This window comes from Salminus brasiliensis, chromosome 2, assembly GCF_030463535.1.
Source record: "Salminus brasiliensis chromosome 2, fSalBra1.hap2, whole genome shotgun sequence".
NCBI classification, from domain to species: Eukaryota; Metazoa; Chordata; class Actinopteri; order Characiformes; family Bryconidae; genus Salminus; species Salminus brasiliensis.
Genome location: NC_132879.1, coordinates 12,829,352 through 12,850,610, shown reverse-complemented (window position 1 = coordinate 12,850,610; position 21,259 = coordinate 12,829,352). Strand labels below are relative to the sequence as shown.

General features: G+C 40.3%; 2 protein-coding genes across 2 annotated transcripts; both read right to left on the bottom strand.

Annotated features, from left to right (window-relative positions):
- Window positions 1-8,456: 8,456 nt before the first annotated feature.
- gdf9 (growth differentiation factor 9) lies at window positions 8,457-11,719 on the bottom strand. The gene is made up of 3 exons (XM_072673559.1): window positions 11,525-11,719; window positions 10,966-11,404; window positions 8,457-9,502 (listed from the first exon to the last, which is right to left on the bottom strand). The coding sequence occupies exons 2-3, from the start codon at window positions 11,312-11,314 to the stop codon at window positions 8,562-8,564; spliced, it is 1,290 nt and encodes a 429-aa protein (XP_072529660.1). The 5' UTR covers window positions 11,315-11,404; window positions 11,525-11,719; the 3' UTR covers window positions 8,457-8,561.
- A 5,187-nt stretch (window positions 11,720-16,906) lies between these two features.
- On the bottom strand, window positions 16,907-20,207 carry sowahab (sosondowah ankyrin repeat domain family member Ab). Its single transcript, XM_072673558.1, has one exon. The coding sequence runs from the start codon at window positions 19,942-19,944 to the stop codon at window positions 18,475-18,477; it is 1,470 nt and encodes a 489-aa protein (XP_072529659.1). The 5' UTR covers window positions 19,945-20,207; the 3' UTR covers window positions 16,907-18,474.
- Window positions 20,208-21,259: the final 1,052 nt, after the last annotated feature.

The window sequence follows — 21,259 nt, the reverse complement described above, 5'->3', positions numbered from 1 at the left end:
TGTTAAGCATTTGGACTGTAGACCAACTGCCAGGTCTTGTCAAATGGAAATCACACTAGATGATCGATGAAAAACAAGCAGTTCTTTTTTTGCACTGCTGGCTAGGTGCATTTATGATTACATGAATTCTAGGAATAACCTTTAGAGTAACAGTTTTCCTTCCTTACCTGATTTAAGTAAATTTATATATTCAGTAATGCTCAAAACATTCATATTAGACTTACTAAATAGAATGTACTGTATAATGAAGTGCATATATTCCATCCGTTAGAAACTCCGCATTGAGCTGCATGGCTTGGAAAGACAAAAAATGTGGGAAATATTTGAGCATTCATAAGAATGACACCAAAACAAAGCTCTTGTTTTTCACATAAGCTAACTTTCTGAGAGATAGTACCCTTACCCTGTCAGTGGAGTTTCTGTGTCTCTCTGTTGATCGCAATGGTTTAAATATGTGATATCATCGCTCCACTATAATGACCTAAACACCTAGTTTCTGTTCCGAAGTCATGACTTGGATCAGTTATAACAGAACGTCCAGTGCTTCAGAACAACTGGTGCTGCTGTTTTCTAAAAACACATTTATGATTGTGTGCAGTATAGGAGTAACATTGAGTGTTCATTTCCTACTGACATTGTTACATTTTCTCAGTGTTAACCGAGCTAGCTAGTAATCTTTGGGATAATGATTAATCTTGCAATGATCTAAATTTGTGGTAATGTCACTGTACTATAATGATGGGAACTTGAGCAAGTGGAAATTTACTGTTCAGCATTGCAGTATGAAATTTCTCAAAGAGAGGGGGCACTATCAGCCCACAAGCTGCTTTTGTTTGCATTCTTTAAATGCCATGATGATCGGTTATCGTGGTTGTGCTGGTGGTCAGACTAGTGGGTGTCAACTGGTCTGACGCAGGAAGAGGGGACCGCAGTGGTCAGTCTTTCAGCAGGTCGGGCTGGATGAGTGGGCGACCATTTACTCAGAGAAGGTAAAGACACAGAGTTAGATCTGAATGGATTGTTTTAAGAGAGCAGAGAATGTTGAGCAGAATCAGAGATTATCTGACGACTCCGGCAGGTCTGACTATAACAGCCTAAAAAGCGAGAGCCAGAAGGTAACACAGACACAGGAGCACCCTGAAACGCTAGCATCCATCTGCTCCACCATCCACAAAGCTGAGTGATTATGTGCAAGCAGCGAGACGACTGCTCCAGCATCTCAGTGTACTACAATTCTCTGTGTCCGCGAACCCCTGGACCTACAACCTTTATCTAAGGGGAAACATTAATTACCAAAAGCTAAACTAAACTAAAGAGTTTTTAGCCTAGATTTAAAGATTGAGACTGTGTCTGAGTCCCGAACATTATCTGAAAGGTTATTCCAGAGTTGGGGTGGGTGGGCTTTATAAGAAAAGGCTCTACCCCCTGCTGAGGTTTACTAGCTTTTCTGCATCATGTAGAGATCTGAAAATGAGCCAAGTCTTACATTAAGTCATTTAAGTTTATTTAAGTTTTCTTTTTATGGTAGATTTGGATATTTATATGTCTACCTCCTGGAGAGTGTTGTTCACTTGGTTGGCTGTTGTGAAGGGGTTTCTCTTCACCATTGAAATTATTCTGCAACCATCCACCACTGTTGTCTTCTGTAGGGCATCCAGGTCTTTTTGCATTGATGGGTTCACCAGTGCTTTCTTTCTTTCTCAGGATGTACTAAACTGTAGATTTTGCCTCTCCTAATATTGTAGCAATTTCTCGGATGTATTTTTTTTTCAATCTTCGCAGCTTTAGAATGGCTTGTTCTACCTACATGGAGAACTCCTTTGACTGCATGTTTTCTTTACATCAAAATCTTACAAATGCAAGCACCATACCTCAAATCAACTCCAGGCCTTTTATCTGCTTAATTGTGAATTACATAACGAAGGGATTGCCCACACCTGCCCATGAAATAGCCTTTGAGTCAATTGTCCAATTACATTTGGCCCCTTTAAAAACAGGGTGGCACATGTTAAGGAACTGAAACTCTTAAACCCTTCATCCAATTTTAATGTGGATATTCTCAAATGAAAGCTGAAAGTCTGGACTTTATGTCGATGTCGATACAGTGAGTCCAAGAAGTATTTGATCCCTTGCTGATTTTCTTTGTTTGCCCACTAATAAAGACACTATCCTTCTGCACTTTTAATGGTAGATATATTCTAACATGGAGAGACAGAATATCAAGACAAAAATCCAGAATATAATTTTAAAGAATATATTTTAATTAATTTGTATTTCAATGAGGAAAATAAGTATTTGATCCCTCTTGCCAAACACACTCAATACTTAGTGGCAAAGCCTTTGTTTGCAAGCACAGCGGTGAGACGTTTGTTGTAGTTAACCACAAGTTTAGCACACACACCAGGGGGAATTTTGGCCCACTCTTCTTTGCAGATCCTCTCTAAATCATGAAGGTTGGTGGGCTGTCGCTTGGCAACTCTGACCTTCAGCTCCCTCCATAGATTTTCGATCGGATTGAGGTCTGGCGACTGGCTGGGCCACTCCATGACCTTAATGTGATTTTTCTTGAGCCAATCCTTTGTTGCCTTTGCTGTATGTTTAGGGTCGTTATCATGTTGGAAGACCCAACCACGGCCCATTTTCAGATCCCTGGCAGAGGGGAGGAGGTTGTCCCTCAGGATTGTGCGGTACATGGCTCCATCCATCTTCCCAGTGATGCGGTGAAGTAGCCCTGTACCCTTGGCAGAGAAACACCCCCAAAACATTATGCTTCCACCTCCATGCTTGACGGTGGGCACAGTGTTCTTGGGGTCATAGGCAGCATTTTTCTTCCTCCACACATGGCGGGTGGAGTTGAGGCCAAAAAGTTCAATTTTGGTCTCGTCTGACCACAAAACCTTCTCCCAATAACTTGGTTCATCTTTCAAATGATCATTGGCATACTTGAGGCGCGCCTCCACATGTGCTCTCTCCAGCAGGGGTACCTTTCGGGCACTGCAGGATGTGAATCCATTGTTGCGCAAAGTGTTGCCAATTGTTTCCTTGCAAACTGTGGTCCCAGCTGCCTTCAGGTCATTTGCTAACTCCTGCCGAGTGGTTGCAGGACGATTTCTGACTGTTCTCAGCATCATTGCCACCCCACGAGGCGAAATCTTCTTTGGAGCACCGGGCCGAGGTCTGTTGATTGTCATGTTATACTCTTTAAACTTTCTGATAATTGCACCAATAGTTGTTACTTTCACATCCAACACCTTACTAATCCTTTTGTAGCCCATTCCAGCTTTGTGAAGGTCAACAATTCTGACTCTGAGGTCCTGTGACAGCTCTTTGGTTTTACCCATGTTGGAGACTTGAAATCTGTGTGATCTGTCTGATTCTGTGGACAGGTGTTTTTCACACAAGTGATTAGTGAGAACAGGTGGCTTCAGGTCAGGTAACAAGTTGATTGGGAGTGTCTAACTGGTCTGTAAAAGCCAGAACTGCTAATGAATACTAAGGGATCAAATACTTATTTCACTCCATGAAATACAAATCAATTAATATATATTCCTTAGATTTATTTTCTGGATTTTCTTTTTAATATTCTGTCTCTCCATGTAAGAATACATCTACCATTAAAAGTATAGAATGATCATGTCTTTATTAGTGGGCCAACGAAGAAAATCAGCAAGGGATAAAATACTTCTTGGACTCACTGTATATACCTGAATATGTTTCAGTAAACAGGTAAAAAAACAAAATTTGTGTCAGTGTCCAAATATATGTGGACCTAACTGTATGTTCTAAATCAGCAACACCAGGTGACGGCCATGTTTGGAGAGTTGGATTTGTTGTCTAATGTTTTCTATTTTATTATTAAAATAGTCCATAAAAATATTACTGGTTAAAGAAGCTGGAATCTGGGGTTGAATATCTGCCTTTTAGTAAGTTTAGGGATTGTAAAAGACCCTGTATACACCGGGTCACTAGAGCATCCGAATTTTATCCAAACATAGCCAAACACATAAAAGTGTAAATGCAGCCACTTTTGCCCCATTCATGCACACTGAACTTCGATTAGTGTGGGTTTATATACCAAAGGACCATCTTCCAAACTCATTTGATCATTTTGAATTAAAGTTTTTGTTACTTTCTGCTTTTTACTACTTTTGCTATTTTATGTACCACACACACAGTTTAGTCACTTACTTTCTTGTTTTTCGCTGCATTTCTTAATTCACCCATGCAAACTATTGATTTTGTTCCATTCCCCCCCCCCCCCCCCTTTCTTAACTGATTTAAGTAAATAATTTTACAGGTAAAGTCAGTCATATTTAGTAATGCTTAAAACATTCATATTAGACATACTAAATTAAATCATTCATTAAAATTCAAATAACTGAATACATACATATGAATTGCACTTATTTCTCAGTGATCCACTTTGTTCCCCCTGTTTTTGAAGAGTCTGTTACAGACTGTTACAAAAATCAGTATTGGGTTGTCTTGTCATTACTAGGAAAGACTGAAAATGTGGGAACTATTTTAAGATTTTAAGATAACATAAGCTAGCTAAGAGACAGTAATCCTACCATGTCAATGGAGTTTCTGTATCTGTCCGCTGACCACTCAATGTCTGTGTTGACCTGGTTGACCTCAGTGGTTCGGCAGCTTTATAAGAGTGGCGCAGCGATGCCCTCAGAGCAGCATTTCTTTATACAAGCACAACACCTGTAAATCAATCTAGTACAGAGTCAGCAGTTACAGCATTTCAAACAAATATTATACTTGGCCTGACTCTTTTTAATAGTTTAAGTTGTTTAACTTGATCATTATTTCAAAGTAAAAGTCTGTGCATTTAAAAACTGTTCAGGCCTTAGGCACACTGTAACTGTCAGTTACAGTCAGTGTGGTGCTGACCATATCGAACCAGTGGGCTTGCTATCTGGCTTGGCATTTGTGCATGTGGTGTGTTCACACAAAATGAACTGGAAACGTATCAATGACAACAAATTACCCTGCAAATGTGATCAATTTATTTGATTCTCTCTCGCTCTCTGTCACTAGAGTGGCCCCCTTCACAATCACTTTGTTGTAAGAAGTGTGTGAGAACCTAATCTCCACCACATTCATATGACTGGTGTCATATGCTCTGACCCTCTGGGTATTATGGACAAAAACTGAGCTGCTTAAGTGCTGATAGTAAATGTGATGCCATAGAGTGGTTGAATAAGCCTGGGCATGCATAGTAAATGTATAGCCCAAAACATTCACCAAATACACTTTGGAAAATTGCCACTGTAAGAGCCAGAGCTGGACTAGAACCAGCATGCAAGGGTTTGATTCTGTTCCAAAACAAACCGACCAATTCAGCGTCTAAATAAAAGACAGCTTCACAACACTTGACTGCTCCTGACATATCCAGCATTTTCCTGTCCAACATTCATCACAGTTGACCAGTCAAGCCGAAAACTGAAACTGTGACCTAAATTAGCAACAAAGGTCCGCTATGAGTTGAAGGGGCCACATTAAAAGATTCACAGACCATGTCTGGCATGCTTTGCTCTTTTGATCTCCTTGTACAGGACATGTTTAGATCCGGGGGGGCTGTGAGGGCCATGGAAGAACCTTCAGCTTTTGTGGATTTTGAGGGGTGTTCAGGATCATTTTTTCATCTTTTGCTTTTTCACAAATGATGTTTGCAGTATTGGCTAGTATTTAACTGAATCCATTCTTCCCTCTACCAGTGAAACAGTGCCTGTGCCACTGGCTGCAAAACAAGCCAAAGTATGACTGATCCAATAGTTAAAGCAAAGATATGTAGCAATTTCTACCCAAAAATAGCTGCAAAATCATGTTAATTCTCCACTGACTTGTAATGGTGTCGCTGATGTTGCTACTCTGGGCTCGGCCTGTTGTCAACTATGTATCTATATATATTTGGAGTAGCAGCCAGAATAACACTCGCGAGAACTGTGTAACTGTGCGCAAGTCATATTTGTATAAAATCCTGTAAAATTATTCTACTGCTTCCATCTTTCAGCTCATTCAGACAAATGTGTCCATTGGTGGTGGAGGTTTCCTGACTATAGAGGGAGCCCAGGAGCAGAAATGCCCATTCTTCATAGTTTTGCTTTAACAACTGGAAGTGTGTTCTTTTTTTTAATGAATGTCTAAACCCTTTTTTCTCTCCAAACATACCTTTGCTTATTCCAGACACAATGTTCTATTTTAACTTCATTAAGCAAATGGACTTGTTCCCATGTTCCTCTAAATGCTGAAATGTTTAAATGTGGAAACAGATTTTTTTTACTGTAGTAATATTTTAATACAGTAACCCTACTTTCACTCGGGGCTGAGTCTCTCTGGATACAAGTTTGTATAATTATTCATTTAGGTCCTTTCATACTTTGTTTCATCAACTCAAACGCAGATCCAGTGTAAATAGCATCAGTAACTAGAACGTGACAAGACCCTGTCTAGGCTTTAGTGATTCAATGACTAAATATTCCCTATCCAGTACCTTCCTCATTTCATACACAGCTGAGAAACAGCCTGTAATTGCCTGTAAAATCGGAGACCTCAGGTACATTTAACGAGTGGAGTTCGTTAGACAAATCACTTGTGTTTTGGATATGTATTTGCCATCTTCATCATTATCAGAGTGACTCATCAAGAGTGTCAGATGTGTCATCACTAATCCCATCAATAATTATCATCATCATCATCATCATCATCTTTATTATTATCTGACATTCAGAGCTTTCTACACAGCATTAACAGTCTGAAACCCTGGTTTGCTGTTGTCTATGTAATTTGCTACAACCTCATCCATTTTCACTTTTATTAGATATAGAGGATTATGATAACGTCCAAAAGTGGAGTTTTCTCTGGACTCTTAAAATAAATTAGTTGCACAAGAAGGAAAAATGAAAAGAAACCGACTCTTTGCTGACACCTGCTGCTTCACCTGACTGTAGTGGACGCTCGTTCACCCAGGGGTCTAAAGCATCAAGTTAGATCTGCTTCTAACAAAGAAAGATGGGAGCAACATAATCTGCTTGAGATAAAGGTTTTATTGCCTTAACACTCAAAAGTCCCACACACATTCCTCAAACACCTCGCCTCTCTGAGGCCGTTTCAGATCACAGTGAAAAGTGGGTTATGGAAACCCAGCAGTCATACACACTCCCAGATCATCATCGCTCCTGTGTGTGAAGCAAAAAAGGAAACCAGTCTACGGTCCTGGCCACAGTGAGGCTGCATGTAAAGTGACCACTGAGGTCGACCTTCATTTAGTGTGAAGGTAAAGGATTTAAAGCAAATACTTGTGCTTACTTTGGAATTGCCACTTTCTCTAAACATATGTAATCATGTAATATCTGCTGATTGGGTCAGTCTACAGCAGAGATCTTCAAATCTGGACCTTCAATCCAGTTACCAGTCCTGGATTTTGTAATCGCTGGTAGATAGTAGATGGTAGATACACTTGTTGACCAGTTAGTCAATTAAATACTTATGATTGGACCTTGAATCCAGTTTCTGGATTTTCTAATCACAAGTAGTTGATTGACTGACCAGTAGTTCATGTGACGTATTGGATGACAAAATATATAATATTTTGTAGTAATATTTATAGTAATATTTACCAGCGATTACAAAATCCAGGACTGGAAAGCAGATTCAAGGTTTAGATTTACAGTCCCCTGGTCTACACTGGAAAAGAAAATACATTTTAGAAGAGTTCAGAAACTGCAGGGCAAAACAAAACATTTCCTATAAAAAGTGTTCCAGGTAAAGCCACTGTACAGCTGAAATTCTAGGGCTGTGATGCAAAATGACAGATCGCAAAAATAAGCTTTAACAGAATCTCAAGGGTACTTGCGTTTTTTTTTATTCCACATTTTTAATGAATCCATCAAAAGATTCAATTTTTGGTGTGAAATCAGAGCCAACCAGAACAAGGCACACAGGCAAATGACATAAATACACACATTACATGTATTCTGCTATAAAGCATTTGGCACACAATGATTAAATGCCTTCGAGCATTTCACGTGCTCATCGAGTTGTCCATAGTTTAGGGCAACTCATTTTCTGGACATCATGAAGAGAGAGGTTGCCCATCTGACAACCGTCTGCAATCCACAGGTATTAAAAACGACTGTAAAAGTGTTCCATTAAGAAAAACAGGACTACACTTTTCATAATCGGTCCAGAACTAGGTTTGTTTAAAACTTCTGCCATTTGTGTTCAAGCATGTGGAGAACTGAGACACAACCACCAATAAGAAATTAAATAATGAACTTAAATGCGATTATTAACTGTTCAACATAAAGCTTTTTCTTATCTAGTCACAGACAAATGTGACTTCGGGACAGAAATGGGAAAATAATATTGCAATAATAATGATAATAATGACAAGAAATGCGGAGGTCACTTAACTAACACTGTCGGGATGAATAAAATGGCTATGGTGAACGAAACGCAGAGAAAAACACTTCAGCGTCACGTCAGGAATTCTTATGGCAAGTGGGAACAGCAGCTTGGATAAAGACGTAGGTTATGGGATGATTCGAGCATTAGCGGCAAGTACACTTCGTAGCAATCATCTCCTCATATTCCTTGTAGGCAATGGATCCATCGTTCTCAATGGTCAGAACACTTAAGGGGTCGTATTCTGAAGGAACGCATGAAGGCCTGGGGATGGAGGAGTCCAGCTTTTCATAAATAATGTTCTGTACCATGGTGTGCACGGGCGAGCCGTAGATATAGCCCACCACCCTGGGGCAGATCCCCTTGCAGTACCTGGGGTTGTACTTGTGGGGAGCTATGATCCAGTGGTCCAGCTTGAGCTGGCTGAAGCTCACCCTGAAGTCGTACAGGTCGCATTCATCCGTAGGGAATTCGTAGCTGGGCATGTTGGTATCTGTGCTTGGTTTGGGCTCCTGAGTGCTGTTCAGAGTGCTCCTACGATCCCTCCACGTGTGCTGCGCCAATCCGGAATGGTGACCTTGCTGGAGGGGCTTTGCATCCCAGTGGTTTGTTCTGATGCTCCCGAACCTGCTATGCGCAGAGCTCCTGTGATGGGCCACCTCACTGGTGTCATTGAGGTAGAGGAGAAGAGATGGAGCCACGTGTGAAAGCTCTAGGGAGCTTCTGCCAGATCGCCCATGGAGCTCATCCTCCAGACAGGTGAGGTTGAGGAGCAGGTGGAGGTCCTTCTTGCGGCCCCGGATAAGAGGCTGGAGGAAAGGGGTCACGTCCACCTCCGCCCACTTGCGCCGGCCTGCTCTCTCAGCGCGGACGTGGAAGCTGACTGGCGTGGTCGAGCGGGAGGAGCCGTGGGAGTGTAGGCAGATGCGGTCGTCCGAGGGCACGTGCTCCTTCACATGCAGGTAGCAGATGGAGGCGAGGGAGGCTGCAAGGTTGTGGTTGACGGAGTAGAGCAGCACCGACTTGAGCAAGTGCTCCTGGGCTCTGACGCGGTCCAGGCTGTAGGAAATGTCCTGCATGAAATATTCTGCGAGAAATAAGACAATGTTGAGAGACAAGGTTCTTCTCCTGCCTAAATGTAAGGAGTTGAAAAAACAGCCCATATCCTAAAGCCTTCGACAAGTAACATGGGCTCACAGTAGGCCAGGAACATCCAATGATGAAGATAACGAATCAATGGCACTCTCTGGGGTTTTACACCCCGTTTACTCCTGATCACTTCATGTGACCAGTATCTGGATCGTATCCTGATAAGATTTTAGCCACATGCATTTACACTGGGCAGTCTAATGCGCCTCTGGTTAGTCAGACTGAAATAATAATAATAATAAGCAAATTTGCTCATGCAACAACTAATTTAATAATTTATCTCCTTAGCCTCTTCCTGTGCTGTGTTAAAGGTGGTTGCTTGTGAAACTCCAGATTCACAATTTTACATGCAGTCATCCTCCAGGCTTATCTTCCTCACAGACTGGAATCACATGCCCAGCGAAGTACCACATGGGGGGGTGTTTCAAATGCACAGGGAAGGGCTCTGGTTGTGGAATGCGCTTCCACTGCTATAACATGTGTCTCAAATGTGTCTCTGACCACCTCCAGAACTCTTGGGGGTGTTTACATTTGCTTTTTTATATGGCTTGGCCTTATTTCCAGATATAATAATGATGACACATGAAGTGACCAGGTGTCCACAGGGTCTCAGACACCACCCCAGCCTAAAACTAGCATTTAATGTGTGTTTTCTCAAGTTTCACGTAGTACGCTGTAATGCAGCGTTGCGTCCCTCAGACTTATTTGACTGACAGAATGTCCTGTTCATTTTGCAATTTAGTCCATCAATATTTTCTCACTTAAAGCATTTCACATTATGTTACAGTTATTAGGAATCCTCAATAAGGGGAAGATTTAATATTGGACTTCGTAGCAATAACATTAGCTATGTGGAGCAGTGGAGCAGTTGGGGATGAGGCGGGGTCATGATCATCAAACATCCTGACCTCACTAACGCTTGTCCTCACAGCAATGCTCCAAAATCTTGTAGAAAGCCCTCCCTGGACAGTGGAGACAGTTACTCCAACAAAAGCAGGACAAACTATTTTAATAGCCTTGATTTTGGAAGAAACAATGTATGAGCAGGTGTCCCAATACTTTTGTCTACATAGTGTGTGTTTACAAGTGATGAAATTTCATTTGGGCCAGAGCTGTATTTTAGAGGTTGTTCTATGAGCACGGGTACCAGTAGGGATGCCAGGAGGGGTATCTCCCACCCCTACAGTCCTATGCTGGTCACAGTGGTTTACCAGCTTGATGATGCTGGTCATTCTGGTCATCCACCATAGTCTAGCTTGGTCATATAGTCACTATCATGCAAAAAACTCACATCTCCAAAACGTCATTTCAGTGCATTTCATTTCTATTGGTCCATTCATCAAGACATTTTGACACAGTGTTAGGAATAACTGCCTGCCCTGCCCCCCTGCCCCCCCTCACCTCTGCTGTGACCCAGGCACTCCTGCCTCGGGGTGATGAGGCGCACGGTGTTGTACAGGTGGTCCGTCTCGTGGCTCCTCTCGGGTCTGGAGGACAGCTTGTAGAGTTTTTTCATGAAGCGGACATATCTGGAGTCCGGTCTGGTTCGTGGAACTGCCGCCCCCCACGGCTCCTGCTCGGACAGGGCTTTCAGCAGGGGGCTCAAAATGTTACCGTGATGAGCCAAGCTGTCCGGCTGCACACCATCAGTGAGGAAGGCCAAGCCTGACCCCACGACCACCGAGAGCACCACCGCCACCAGCAGCAGCCCTGCGATACAGCGATAAAGCAACACACTGAGCCGAGCCATCGTGGAGAAACACAGCTCACTTTAACAGCTCCTGGACCAACAGCGCAGCCTCCAGCCCCTCAACAGCACTTCCGCCGCCTTTACCCACACCTGTGTGCAATCATGTCGAGCCGTGACGTTAGTTTGGGGGCAGAAGGGTGAATTTAGTGGACATTTAAAAAATATATCTATGATTATTAATTCGTCACTGTGTGGAAAGGAAGGCCTTACCTGCCAAGACGAAGAGGAGAGGGGGGACGTAGCCTCTGTAGTTTACCCTGCTCTGCAGACATGACTCAAAATACCGTCGAATTAAAGACTTATTAGCATCTACAAAATATGAATATATGTTACATTAATTACTTATTTCCTCTCATTTTTTAAATTTAGCATCTACAAAATATGAATATATGTTACATTAATTACTTATTTCCTCTCATTTTTTAAATTTAGCATCTACAAAATATGACTATATGTTACATTAATTACTTATTTCCTCTCATTTTTTAAATTTAGCATCTACAAAATATGACTATATGTTACATTAATTACTTATTTCCTCTCATTTTTTAAATTTAGCATCTACAAAATATGACTATATGTTACATTAATTACTTATTTCCTCTCATTTTTTAAATTTAGCATCTACAAAATATGACTATATTTTGAATGAATAATTTATTTTCTCTACATTTTAATTTACCATATAGAAATAATCACTATCTGTTAAAATAATGATTTATTTTCTTTACATTTTAATTTAGCATATAGAAATATGACTATATGTTACATTAATTACTTAATTTCTCTACATTTTTATTTAGCATCTACAAAATATGACTATATGTTATATTAATTACTTATTTCCTCTCATTTTTTATTTAGCATGCACAAAATATGACTATATTTTGAATGAATAATTTATTTTCTCTACATTTTAATTTACCATATATAAATAATCACTATCTGTTAAAATAATGATTTATTCTCTTTACATTTTAATTTAGCATATATAAATAATCACTATATGTTACATTAATTACTTAATTTCTCTACATTTTTATTTAGCATCTACAAAATATGACTATATGTTACATTCATGATTTATTTTCTCCACATTTTAATTTAGCATCTAGAAATAATGACTTCTAATTCTGACTAGCATGTTAAAATAGAAATGTTGAAAGATATATATGTCAAAATAATTATTATTTCTCTAAATTCTGATTTAAAATCTAGAAATCATTTAATACATTTTTCTACATTCTGAAAGCATCTAGAAAATAAGATTATATTTCTAATTAATGAATTTTTCAATTTTCAAATTAGCATCTACAAATAATGCCTATGTTGAAATTAATATTAATAATTCTGACTTCACTTAGCATCCAGAAATAAAGACCATATGTTAATAAAAAAATGACAAATTTTCTCTAAAATCCCATTTAGCATCTAGAAATTCCCTGCTGAAAAATCCAGCTCAAGACCAGCTTGTACTGGTAGCTGGTTTATAGATGGTTTAAGCTGGTCATCAAGTGAAAAAACATGCTCCACGCTGGTAAGATAGCTGATTAACCAGCTGGTGACCAGCGTAGTGTATGTTGCATTTGATTTCGGTCATGCATGCTTATGCTGGTCACAGTGGTTTACCAGCTTGATGATGCTGGTCATTCTGGTCATCCACCATAGTCTAGCTTGGTCAGGTTGATCATGCTTGTAGACCAGCTAAACCATCACAAACTCATACTCATGGTCAACCCGCCTAACCAACTTGACCAGCTTGAGCTTTTTAACCAGCAGAATGACTTATTTTCTCCAAATTATGACTTAGCATCTACAACTGATACACCAGATTGATGACGTCTCTTAATTCTCACTTAGCAATTCTCACTTATTTTTATCCACATTCTGACTTAGCTTTAAAAAATAATAACTACATGTAAAATTAATGAATTATTTTCTCTAACATTTGACTTAGCATCTGGAAAATAGACTATGTTAAAATAATGACTTTTCTCTATATTCGGATTCAGCATATAGACATAATAGATATATAACGGTAATAAATAATAATAAAATAATAAATAATATATGTTGAATTATTGACTTATTGTCTCTACGTTCTGACTTTGCCTCTTAAGCTGTCTGACCAGATTAGCCCCTGACTAGCAAAGGGTATGAGCTTTATGGTTTAGCAGGTTTAGCAACAGAACCCATCTGACCACACTGGTCCAACAGTATTAGTATAGGCCAGTTTGACCAGACTACCCAACCAGTAGGACCAGCTTGGTAAACCATTACATTTAAATGAAAACTAGTCAGAGAGTTAAACTAGTCAACCAGTTTCACCAGCTTGCTTACCAGCACATTTTCCAGGGATGACCAGCTTTTCAACCCTCTTGACCATCAAGGATAACTCAGACCATTTGAAACTTGAGCTGGATTTTATGTATATGTCAAAATAATGACTTATTTTCTCAAGTTTGACTTCTTGAAATAAACACTTGCCAAATTATCACAAATTAAGACAGTTATAGAAAAGTTATATTGGTCTTGGTGTATTGTTACTGGTACAACTCAGAGAAGAACCAGTGGTGGTTTGTGCCATCTCTGCCATTAATGAAGTTTACTCACTATACTCGCTATGTCTCAACCAAGTGGTTTCGCTAATGTAGGCTTATTGGTTAGTTAAAAATAAAAGGGTCCAGTATAGACCTTAGGGGCGCTGTATATTACTGTAAATGCAATAATTAAAAAAAAGCAATGGCCTTATTCAACTTCAGACTAGCCATGTGGTTAGATGCCTATTTTCAGCTTTAACCATTATGTTCATGCAGACTTCACTGAGCTGGGTTAAATGAAGCGCAAGTGATGTTTCTGTTGTCTGTTTGAACCCACGTGCACACCATCTCTCTGTTTAAAGGACACCAGTCAGAGAGAGGCTGAAGCCCCTGAGAGTCAAGGGCACGTACACCAGGACACGCCACTGCACACAAGCCTCGGGGGGGGGGGTGCTGCACTGTGAAATTAGAGCTGCATCACTGACTGCAATGGCACAGGCACTGCAATGCTTACCATGCATTTATGAGCAGTACACTAAATCCTCTGTCTGCTATGTGGGATTTATGTGATATGTGATGGGATGTGTAACCTACTCATCTACTCATGGACATCAATAAAACCACAGAAATACCACAGAAATTACAGATCAGAACAATTTCCCAGATAAAGGAGCGGAAACAAGTGTGTCTGTGAGAAATTAACTCAAGACAACACTTCCTTTCACACTTAAAGAGCACTTCTTCTAGGGCTCTTCGGTAAGGACAACAGGTACACACATAAGGAAACCATATGGATGCTTAACAGGTTCTCTGCAGTAAAAAAACAAACAAAAAAAAAACATCAACTTTGTGAGAGGACTTGGCCCAATGACCCGAGGGCTCTTACAGATGGGGAACCAGTTCTATCCCTTGTCTTTTACCTGGTAGGTGGTGGTGTTACTCACTACACTACACCAGCTGCTGGTTCACTGTGATGAAACTGAGATGTCTTTAAAGTGGGTTTGATAGGACGCAGGGGTCATGATTATCTAACACAAATATAGCCAGCCATTATATTTACTATAGAAAATACCCAGTAAGCTACACTGCAGGTGTCTACTGCATGTATGTGAAATATTGATGATGGTAAAATGCCAGTAAATCTTTAAGTTATCTTTGGGACCATTCTACCATCAATGAATTTTCATATCACATTTTCAATATCAAAAACCTTTTATCTCCATGTTTGCTGTTTTTCACTTTTTGATGCAGTTTCCCAATTTCATGATGAACAGACCAATAGAAATACTCCACAAATGACTTGGAAGTCAATGTAAAAAGACTATAATCAATTGAAAGTTAATCAGGGTTTTCCCTTTACTTGTAAAATTCCACAAGGAAACCATATGGATGCTCTCAACTTTGTGAGAGGACTTGGCCCAATGACCCAAGGGCTTTTATAGACGGGAAACCAGTTCTATCCCTTGTCTTTTACCTGGTAGGTGGTGGTGTTACTCACTACACTACACCAGCTGCTACAGCTGCAAGATTACAAAGTTACGATGGTCAGTTATTGCTTTCTCTGCTACATTAACTATTATTTCTAGGGTCATTTGCTCTGGTCAAGGCATTTTCCCCTTGGTTTGTTTTTGCACAGGGAAAAATTCAAGTGCACCAAAAAGCCTCACAACAAACCACATGAGAACATTCTCTCCATTTATTGGCCACACCTGACGGAGGAGGAGAGTAAATACAGGAAGAAGGTCCTGGGTTTTGGAATGGTGCATATTTCTGTTGAATATGGACTTTAACATGGAGCAATGTCAGAGATGGCATATGTTCACAGCTGTAGTAAATATTCCCTTTAGCTCAAACTTCAGGTCTGACCTGCACCATAGTTGGGTTTGTTTGGGACCGGACCAAGACCACCTCCTCTCAAGTGCAGTTGTTTTGCTCTGCATCCGAGAGTGTGTACTGTATTCACATCTGCCCAAATGAATCCCACCATGGGTGAAAATGAACCTGAGAACAGACTACAAAGCTCGAGCTGAGAAATCCTGCTCATGTCCAGCTATTGCTGGTATCTGCTTCAGCTGGATTTAGCTGGTTGAGGTGGTTGAAAGGCTGGTCATTGGCCATTTGATTCTGGTGATGCTGGTCATGCTGTCAACCAGCTTGGTGATGCTGGTCATACTGGTGGTCAAGCTTGGTCAGGTTAATCATGCCTGTAGACCATCTTAACAATTAAACTCAAACGAAACATACCTTATACTGGTCAGGAGCCAAGGTGGTCAACCAGCTTAACCAGTTTTGTTTTTTTCTATAGAGACATTTAAAGAACCATTTTAAAATAGGTATTAATTTTGATCCCAGGGTTGTGAGTTCAATGCCCAAATCTGCTGAACTGCCACCGTTAGGCTGTTGAGCTGGGTCTTCATCCCACTGTGGTCCAGGGGTGCTGTAGCATGGCTGGACCTGCACTCTGACCTCAGTTTTCTAAACTGGAAACCACAACAGCAAGCAGGACTCCAGGACAAGAATTGAGTACCACCGTTTGCTGAGCTTCCTGGTCCAGGGGCTCTGTAACGTGCCTGACACTGCACTCTGAGGCCCGGCTTTCTGAACTGGGATATGAATATGATATAGTCAATAAAACTAATGAACTAATTAACAAGCTCGTCCTGAGGTGAACTGAGCAAACCGTCCTACAGCATGCAGCTGTCCTACAGCAGTCCTCCCGCACCAGGATTGAGTAGATTAGAAGGGGCCTTCTATCCATGTCACCATCAAGACATGTCTGGTGTCTGAAGAGGTTTGCTTCTTTCATTTTGGAGCTACAAGGTGAACTGAATGAACGTGACCTCTACATCCAAATGCTATTACATTCAGCATTGCATCTCCTTGCTGGTTGACCGGGCTTGGGCTTGATTATGTGCCTAAGATTTGCGGCAACGACACAATGGCTATTAAATAATCAGCATCGGCACAGAATGTATAAATATAATAAAACGCCAGTAAATTCAAGGTCAACATTCCGACTGCCCACGCAGAGCAGACCAACGATGCCCTTTTATTCTCACACACAGTCACTCAGTGTTTCTCAGGACACACACTCATACACACACAATCAGATATGGTAGGATTCAGCAAGTAGTCATTCACAGGGAACAGAAAAACATTGTTTCTACTGCACATGAGCTACAGCCAATCCTGTACTAGCAGCAGAACAGCAGAAGTGCTTTTATTAACTCTAATATTAGAATCTCATATTATAATCTAACAGACTTGTGCTTGTCTAACAATAATAATTATAGCTTATAAACAATGAGCAATAACTGCTGGTTCACTTTCAGGGGAACTCAAATTCCTACATTTCTGCAGAATTCAGTCGCTGTCAGTGTGGTCTGGAGCGAAATGGTTCACTGTGACGAAACGGAGATTTCTTTAAAGTGGGTTTGATAGGACACAGGGGTCATGATTATCTAACACAAATATAGCCAGCCATTATATTTACTATAGAAAATACCCAGTAAGCTACACTGCAGGTGTCTACTGCATGTATGTGAAATATTGATGATGGTAAAATGCCAGTAAATCTTTAAGTTATCTTTGGGGCCATTCTACCATCAATGGATTTTCATATCACATTTTCAATATCAAAAACCTTTTATCTCCATTTTTGCTGTTTCACTTTTTGATGCAGTTTCCCAATTTCATGATGAACAGACCAATAGAAATACTCCACAAATGACTTGGAGGTCAATGTAAAAATACTTGAATCCATTGAATGTTAAGCAGGTTTTTCCCTTTTTCTGTAAAATTGCCATTTTTGGAGATTATAATAGTATTTATATAGTGTTTGAGGGACAATAGCTAGGGCAGCAGAGGATGTATTCAGGCTTTATAGTTTTTAGAGATGGTTTGTTTGGTGATGAATGGGAGCAGATGTCTAAAGAATGTATTGCCTCTAAAAGCTACATCATATATAGTTAATTCAATGAAATGCTTAATATTAGTACACCATCTGAGGCTGGAGACACCATTTGTGATATATTTATCACAAGATTTTGGTCTAAATCATATTTTTAAAATGGAGAACTACATGTAGGCTGAGCTAAAGCAAAATAGACCTCAAAATTAATATTTCTGTTTTTCTCCAGATCTTTTTGGAGGGTAAATAAAATGGCTATATTTGTGATGTAGTCATGGTGGCCGCTGTTTTACCTTCACCACCACTGTAAAAATATCTTAGTAAGTCAACCATTCTTAAATCTTAAACTGTTTATATTTTAATGTGTTAATTATGCAGAAATATAGGCAAGTTTGTGGAATTCCCCTTAACCAATGCCTATAAGAGATTAAAAATATCTGTAGCTAATAATTACCTTATAATATTCAAACACAAAAGCCATTTCAGTGCTTTAGGACTAAATATTAGACAACTTTTAGATTTACTGACTGTGGTTAAAGACTGATGAGACTAACCTTGTCGACTTTCATAACCTGGCTAAAAGTCTACACATACACACTATCTGAAATTAAATTACACTATAAATAACACTAAATTAAAGAAGAAGAAGAATTTACAGAAAAGTCAAGTTCAAGTGCATCTACTGTAGCGGAGTGGTCAGTTCATTAGGTTTAGTGTAATGGCCTGCGGCTGAGGGTGGCACAGTCCCTCCTGTTCTCGTCTTGGTCATCGCTGATGAAATGGAAGCTCGGCCGATGTCTGGGCTTCTTTCTGTGCCCTGTGCTGGACTGGAATATCTTGCTGAACGTGTTGAAGCCTTTGGAGACATCTGAGAGTTGCTGATCATCAACTGAGCGCCTACGTCCCCCAGCCTGATGAGAAACGTGAGGATCTCCGAGCATCTCCCTCACCTCAGCTGACACATCTTTGGGCAGGTACTGATGGGGCTTTCTGCCACTGTTGTCACGGATGTTGCAGTTGGCTCCGTAGTTGTGCACCAGCACGTTCAGGACTGACACATGGCTGTGAATGGCAGCAACGTGCAGAGGTGTGTAGCCATCGTGGCTTTTGGCGTTCACGTCAACCTCCAGGCCGCCTTGCTTTGACAGGTCAAGGATCTGCCGCACCATTTTGCTGTTCCCCTTCTTGGCGGCCCAGTGAAGGACTGTAAAGCCCGAGACAAAGCTTCTCTTCTCCGCCAGATGGACGTCCTGCAGCAGTAGGCTGCACACCTGACCCCACCGTCCGGTGGCCGACTTCACAAGCCAGTCGTGCTCCCTCGGCTCTAGGGGAACTGGAGCTTGGTCCTTGGCATCAAACCCTGCTTTGGTGCCCCTTTTAGTTGCGGGCGAACTGGGTGTTAAAGAGGGTCTCCTTTTGCTTCTCAGCGATCGATACTGATATCCATCAGTTGGACATGATGAACCATTTCCAATTGGAATCGTTTTTTCAGCCAAGCGCTGGGATGGGATCTCCTGCTGAGGTGCATGGTCATCTCCTGGTGCTTTGTAGGTGGTCCGTGCCCTCTCACACCTTGAATGAGGTGGGGGTGGTGATTTTATTGCCACAACAGCAAAAACAGCCCCGGTTTTACCTAATTTCCCATTATTCGACACATTAAGCACTCGAGCAGAGAAGGAATCATCCAGACTGGTTGTGCTCTTTGCACTAGAGAAGATCACACCACCATCAGCACCTTCAGAGCTTCTCCTTTGATGGCCAAAACAGCAGCTAGGATCTGGGCTTATACAGAAATAGGAGCCATTACTGTTGTTATTTAAAGCATCTGCACTGCATTTAGCCTGGAACTCACGTTTGGAGAAGCTCCTCTGCCGGGTGGTGCTGCTTGCTGATGCTTCCAGAGAGGGTGAGGTGAAGCTATTCCCCTCTGAATCCACCTCCCCCCCACCCTTCACCAGTTCTTGGTACTTCTTCTTCACAACCACGTATTTCACATCGCCGATTTGCTTCACCACAGCCACGTTGTTGACGAAGTGCTTGAAGAGGTCTCGGTTCCTCCGCCTCTCCGCAGGTTCGCTGGAGCTGATGAAGTCTCTGAAAGCGTTCAGCAGCTCCGAGTTTCTCACTTTCCCCCCATGCTCCAGCAGAAACGTTAGGACCAGCCCCTGCGACACAGCCATGTTTCAGAAGTGCACTTGTTGCCCCAGAATCCGTGCAGCTACGACGCGTCCATCAGCAGAGCCAACTTCCCCCAGACCCCTTCACACCTCAGCCTGAGCACTAACGCGCAGTCCTGAGATGGGCTGTTTTTCTGCAGCCTGCTGCTTCCGGTGATCCCTCAAATTCAGACAAAGTTGCCTCCCCTCCTTCTAATCCCCCCTCAGTCCACGTGAACGCGCACTGCATTCAACTTGGACATGCGCGTCACCGACAAGCCGTTCTGTTTCCCACAGCTCACACAAGGGAGACAATAGAGATCCTCCACAAGAGCTAAACCCTAAACTGCCCAAAATGAGGAGTTCACCAACTGTTAGAAAACCGTGTGACTTCTTTGGAAACTTTATGGAAAATTATAAGTCATTAAAAAGTTTATTATTTTAAGCGATTAAAATAATAATAATAATAATAATAATAATAATAATAATATGTATAATCATTACAAAAGTAAATCATTTTTATATATATATATATATAAATAATATTATAATATATATATATATAATATTGTTTATTTAATTTTTATATATTAATAACTATAATAAAACTATAATACATAATAATGTATTTAATTGTAAGATAATTAAACAATCATAATAATAATAATAATTATTATTATTATTATATGTATAATCACTACAAATTTTAATATTTTTATTTATAAATCGTTAATTTAATATTTTTTATTCAGTATATATATATATATATATATATATATATATATATATATATAACTTTAATAAAACTATAATAAATAATAATTTATTTCATTGTAATATAATGGAAGAATTCAATAATAATAATACCATTTATAATACATAAAAAAAAAATGCAAATTAGCATGTTTTGTGCAGTAGTTCAGCACCATCCCATCTCTGCTCATCAGGACTCATATCTCATATCTCTCATAGCATTCCTCAAGCTTTATACTCCTGTTTATACACTCTAAAAAAGAAGGGTGTTTCAAAGGGTTCCTAAAGTGATACCATAAAAGAACCACTTTCGGTTCCTTGAAAGACTATCTGGGCAGTAAGTGGTGATCTACTCAGTAAAAATATTAAAATAAAACTAAATATTATAATGTAATATTTAATGTAATAATATTTAGAAAAATAAAAAGCAATGGTTTTCCATCACTGTGTTCATTGAGACATATCCAAAGCTCTCCTAATGGGAGTCTAGTATTATTTTTAGTTATTATCCAACACCTGGTTTGGTAAATCAGTGCTTGTAATGGTAGTGATGGTAAATCAGGTGAGCTGGTGGTGGAGTTGAACA